The sequence below is a fragment of the Anneissia japonica genome, unplaced genomic scaffold, assembly GCF_011630105.1.
Source record: "Anneissia japonica isolate Jap-2015-1 unplaced genomic scaffold, ASM1163010v1 scaffold25509_len7495_cov172, whole genome shotgun sequence".
NCBI classification, from domain to species: Eukaryota; Metazoa; Echinodermata; class Crinoidea; order Comatulida; family Comatulidae; genus Anneissia; species Anneissia japonica.
In genome coordinates, this window is record NW_022724418.1 from 1 (window position 1) to 6498 (window position 6498).

Genomic DNA, 6498 nt, shown 5'->3' on the forward strand with positions numbered 1-6498 from the left:
TAGCATATATATAAAAATATTATATATAGATAAATAAATAATAATAATAATACTTGCAATGATAATGGTATTACTGATAAACATAACGAAAATGATATAACAATAATTGATGATGATATTGAGAATGATGACGATAGTGACTATGATGATGACTGATAATGATGTATGGCGATACGATAATGGTGATAAGTATTAGATGATTGATGATGGTTATAATGCTATTGATAACAATGTTGTAATAATATTGAGTTTTATTATTATTTAAAAAATTCTGTAATGATAATAAGATTTTGATGATGGTAGTGGCGATGGTGGTGATGGTGAAGAGCGGGGAGTGATATAGCCTGGGTTCCAGGCCCTAATTTTAGGTTACTCACTCTTTATTGCACTTAGTGTGCGCCATACCTAATTTAATTGGCGTCCCATACTCGATTTCTTTTTCTTATTCCGTCTATCTCCCATAGAGATATAATAAGAATACTAGAGCGCTAACCGCAATGTATTCGATGTTCGAAATACGCAGAGCTGTGTGTGTACCATACAAGATGGCTGCCATATATTCAGCCAATCAAATTTCGCCTGAGCACTATCATTTTCAATGGCGCCCTCAATTTACACAGAAGGTTCAGGACAGCTATGTTTGAAACTCGAGCGTTGCGGTGTTTGGGTGTAATGCACACGATTTTAATTTTCATTCCTTGGTACTTTTTTTTTAATAGGATGCTCCACTTGGCCTCGTTTTGGCTACGACAGTTTAATAATTTGTCATTATCAATACTAATTATCATTAATGAAATAATATTCAGTCAGAGGACTTATTTATGGTAATATGCATACTAAGCCTGAAGGTGGCGCTTTCCTACGGCAGCCATCTTGGATGGTACACACACACAACTCTGCATTGTTCCGCCATCTTGTCAGCACTCTAGTTGTTTAATAGCTCTATGTCTATCTCTAAATTAACTTTCTCGTTGGTGGCGCTGTCCAGAATGAGAAAAATAATAAAAAATAAGAGACTTGTGGCAAGTCTAGGAGTGATACTGATGATTAAGATGATTATTATGGTGAAAACGATGGTTGTGATGATAATGATCTTTGGAAGGATGATAATAATGATGATTATTAGGGCTATATTTACTGCATATAGTTGTAAATATTATCTCACGAACGGTATTTTCATCCTTTTCCCTAGCTGGAATTGTGATTTTTGGCTTAAGTAGCGTGGTCAACGCTGCCCTCAACATCTACACCGTTTACAATTGTACTCCTATTTCGCCAACATCTAACAAAGCTCCTTATCTAGTTCCCGCCAATTCATTGTTCATCGTCTTCGCCTTTGCGCAGATGGCGTACATAATCAACTTCAGTGATGTTTATGTTCAACGTGGTTTTATCATTAGACGGTTTGTATTTTAACATTTTGGCATTGTAATAACAACTCATGCTAACCAGATCTACCTGTTGCTAAACCTCTACTATAATATATTGATCTCCTACGTACACGATACTACATTATATTTTCCTGAAAAGTTTCCAGAGGGCGGCTCCCCCAACAAGGTGGAACCTATGAGGCCTAGTGGACCCGGGCTCCAACTTTTTGGCAGAATATATGGAGATTGTTGTATGATCGGAAAGAAAAGCAAGAAAAAAAAAAGACGAAGAAGGAGGAAAGGGAGGGGATAAATGACAGTGTTTATGATCCAGTCACCGACAGAGTTAAACTTTCTCAAAATTCACATTGGCGAATCTGGGGCCGGGAGGGGTCAGGGGTCCTGACTTCCCCCTCCATTTGGCTAAACAAGTTAACACCATTCATTCAATATATCGTGCCCAGTGCCTTCTTCATCTCTTTCCCAAAACATAACATGTATCTTTACTTCATTTCAATGTTGATATTAACATATCATTGAACGTCCAGTACACCATATGTAAAAATATGGTGTTTGAGGTAACAGCACTGGTTGGTTGTCTCGAATGTTGATATTAAGAGCTATTCAATCTATGCTTGAGCAGCATATATAGCCTACTTATAACGACTCAGCTTGTTGAATGAAAAACAGTGTTGACAGCTTAAAGTCAGTTTTAAAGTTGTTTGACGAACAACTGGGAAAAAGTCAATGAGATACAGATTTTTGAATATTTAAAAACTGGGGGAAAGGTGTAAAATTGAGCCATTATGCCCCTTTTCCCCAGTTTTTAAATATTAAAAAATCTGTATCTCATTCACCGTTCCCCAGTTATCCGTAAAACAACTTTTTTCTGTCTTAGAAAAATCAGTTCTACAACATATTTTTCTTCCGGAGCCTGACTTTCAACAGTGAATTTACACTTTTGACCCAATATGTTGACGAATATCCTTAAATTTTTTTGGTCTACATTGAGTAACAAACACATACGTTATTTTTTTCTGTACAGATTTTGTTGTATGCATGTTATCGTGGTGAACATTAAAGTATGGTTGATGAATGTGCTCGTTGGAGCTGGTGCAGATCTCAAAATGCTTGAAGTTAACTGTTCGATGGGTAATACTACTACTGAATACTTTGTCAAACCTCATAAAGTAGCTTAAATTTCCTTGTTTCTATGAGTTAATTTGGCCATCTTAGCTTATAAAATGTATGATACTTAATTCATATAGGCCTACTATGATTTTAAGCTATGTCTTTTATTATTATTATCATTACTTTTATTATTATTATTATTATTTTAATGAAGAAAAAAATGTATTTATTGACATGTTGTGTGTGTTCAGTAATCATAGTAAAATCGTTCCTTTGCATCGTGGCAGTAACAACAGGAGAGATTTGGTTGACTATTGGGGCAATTGCCGAATTCTGCACAGTCCAATTCTGCTTCACCTCTGCTTCAGTAATTCTGATAATGTGGAACAACGTCGGATGTCAAACTGGATTACCAAGAAGAGATGTCAACAGCCCAGTAGGAATTGGTTATACTTCCTGCAGAGAATCTACACTGGGCCTAATGGCAGGCGGTTTCGTCTGCGTAGTTGTAGTTTTCTCAAAAACATTATCAAGCTCATTGTATGCAGACAAAAAGCAGCAGCTAGTTGATTTGTACTACGGAACTCGTATACCTTTGAATATCATATCAATTTTAACTGTTATGATTCTGTTAAAAACTTTTAGGACGTGTGGTAGAACTCCAATTACAGCAGCAATTACGTCATACAAACTAGACGAATTAGTACAGTTTTTCTGCCTAATACTGTATGCTTTTGGTGGTATGTATTCCGTGATAAGCTTTTACTATTATTATACCCAAAAATCGCTTACAGAATTCGAAGAACGCGTGTTCTATCTGAACATTTCAGAATGTATACTGATTGCGATTAAATTGTTCACACAAACCATGTTTATAGTGAAAGGTCTTCGGGCCAAATCATTTGAGTTACGTGGTCCCTCTATACTGAAACAACTTTTACTATTCCTCACGCTTGTGAATATGTGTTTCTGGTTTATATATTCTATAGAAGTGGGCCCGGGTATATATTATTACACGTACACAAGCGAAAGATTGTTGTTTGGGGACGCAATATGGGGATTTATTTACAAAATATGCGGGCCATTTTCAACAACTTATTATTACCATTCAAGTGCTTGTATTTATGAAATGTGGGTGACCCAGGCAAGAACTACAACTCATACCGACCCGGATTGAGTGACATAACACAAAAATGTCGGTCTTATTCTATGAGCTACCGTACTTACCCTGAACTCTCACATAAGGTAGCCTAGTAAACAACTCGTGATTTCTTGTAGTAATATAGTTATTATTAATATTTATATATTTGAACTACGGTATATTTATAGTGGCTCTTGCAAATAACGGATAGTATACGGAGGCCCATTTACATAATATTACAATATTATTATTATTATCATCATCATCATCTGTATCATCATCATCATCTTCATCATCATCATCATCATCGTCATCATCATCATCATCATCGGGTGGTGGTTGATTTTTATTTATGCTGTAATTGTAAGTTTTACCACAGAAATAAACGTATTTAATATATCAAAAATTGTATGTATAAGCATATACTGTATATATACTGTCTCTTATACACATTGTTGAGGTCCCAGACCTAATTTCTCTTTAAAAAAAATCAATGGATATAATTGAAACTTTGTATAACAGGTTGTCAAGATCTAGTAAAGAAATGATTAAATGTTTGTGACAATCCGGAGGTGTGGATCTGAGGACCATTCAAAGAAAAACGTGCCAGGCCAGATATTTAGAAAACCGATCAATTGATATGGAAGGATGTAAATTAAATGATAATAAATGTTTGGCAATCAAGGAGTTATAAATTTATGCTAAGAACCCAGTTCACCAGAAAAGATCCAAATATACAGTGTTGACATTTAGTACCGGTATCATTTTATTAGGGCCGAAGTACAAAGCGGAATTGCAAACTTGAAATATGTTCCAATGACAACATAGTTGATGTGTTCACCAAACCGGTAACTAAACTTAAAAAACAAATTTAAAACAATTATTATGGGGAACTAAGTGAATCCCTGGTTGAATTGTAAATAAATACTTTATGCAAATGTAATGTACAGCATTTTAAAAGTTTAAATGTAATTATGCTAAGAACATAAAGAGCAAGTGGGGGTGTTAAGATGCGTTTGGATATGCTCTGATTCCTATTTTATTGATATTCCCATATGTTTTACATAAGAGTTAATAGTGAAACTAACAGTTACGAGAGTATAAAGGTGAAGAAAATATTTAATAGTTTAATGGTTTCATTTAGTTTAATTTATTGATGCTAAGATATAGACCCAAGAAGTCTCTACCCTGCATTCTAACATGATGATGATATCTAAATGACTTATCATGAATATTTATTAGGCCTAACTCTTGTATATATGATGTATCAATCAGTATAATAAACACTTATAGACTACGTCTTTAAGTAGTCCGTTATTGTAGATACAATCTGTTTGTCAGTATTCTCTTATTTACTGTATTTTATCAGGGGTGTATCCAGGACTTTTTGTGGGTTCGGTCATGATCATAATTTTTAGACCTTTTCAGTGGGAGACAGGATTGATTACAGCGCAATTAGCTTGAAGCGGATGGCAGGTTCAGTTTCAAGCCGGTTTTCCATTAGGCGAATTTAAAGGTGCGAATCGAAAGCGTTGGTTCATGCGCACGCGCATTCATGTTTCTATCGGAGTTTTCGCTTCAGCGAACTCTTTCTACTTTTTGCGTCCATTCGCGTGAATAAATTCGCCTAGAGGAAAACCGCTTCAGAATTGCTGGAATTGAGATAGATTAGTCTACGTCACGCAATTGGCAAGGTCTTTGGATTCATCAATGCTTTTTCGTTTATGCCATTGCGAAAAGGCCCTAGAAAAAATGCCTTTGGAAAAAATGTGGACCTTTTGGGAGGGTGGGTTGGGGGTCGTATCCTTCCCGACCTCCTCCCCTTGCATACACTCATGTTTATGTGTCGTAATTATGGCTACTCCACCTACTACTACACAAATTATAACAAATTACCATTTTTAGGATCTATGCAAAAGAATACAGGAAAGGTATCATTTAACTTTCAGTTAATACTGTTCAAAATTGGCAATTTACGGCGGTACAATTATGAACTTTGGGTTTATCAATTATTATAGAGGGCGCTCTCTTAATAAACAAATTGCATGATGAGAGACGTCCGTACGCGATTTTTTTTTCCGTACGAAACATTTGCATGAAACTTCACTCGTTCCATCTCGGATTGACTCGAGTGAGTACGATACGAGGAACAAGAGCAGACACTTCGCAATGTCGTGACGCTCGAGTTGTACTATTATTGCTCTTTCTATGTTTACCTGCGGTAGGCCTATAAAATTTCACGGACTTATGTGATGTACGTCACTGTGTAACTAACTGTGACCTTCTTGGATGTTATTAAATGTTAGTATATTATCTACAACAACAATAGCTAGTACCTCCTGTTATACAGTGTAGATAGGTACAGTTATACCAAAGGCTAGAGAGAAAGAGGATAAACTATAGGCCTAACTACAGGCTGAGGTCTTACCTAGGCCCCTCCTTAAACTAGGCCTAGATGGGACAGAATTGAAGCATGAAATGAAAAATAGAGCGCATAAGAGAAATATTATTAAATAAATAATATACCATTCCGGCGTTATTGAACTTGTCCAAACTATCATTGTAATGTAATTAATGCTAAATAATAATAATAATAATTAAAAAATAAATAAAAATAAAATAAAATAAATAATAATAATAATAATAATTTCAGCATTAATTACCTTTGGCCTAAGCCTAGTAATGAAGAACCTACAGATACTGTACTATTTACTAGGCCTATAAATAATCGCCCAAGGGGAATATCTTTTGTGTTATTTCCCCTTAACGTCGTTTTTTTAATTGTTCTCTAATTCCTCCATTGTCTAAGTTCCCCTTAAAGTACAGGTAATAATAATAATTAATAATAATAATAAT

General features: G+C 35.2%; 1 protein-coding gene across 1 annotated transcript; it reads left to right on the plus strand.

Annotated features, from left to right (window-relative positions):
- Positions 1-1160: 1160 nt before the first annotated feature.
- LOC117112500 (proton channel OtopLc-like) lies at positions 1161-4009 on the plus strand. Its single transcript, XM_033255590.1, has 3 exons — positions 1161-1403; positions 2416-2522; positions 2789-4009. Exons 1-3 carry the CDS (start codon positions 1345-1347, stop codon positions 3676-3678), a joined length of 1056 nt encoding a protein of 351 aa, XP_033111481.1. The 5' UTR covers positions 1161-1344; the 3' UTR covers positions 3679-4009.
- Positions 4010-6498: the final 2489 nt, after the last annotated feature.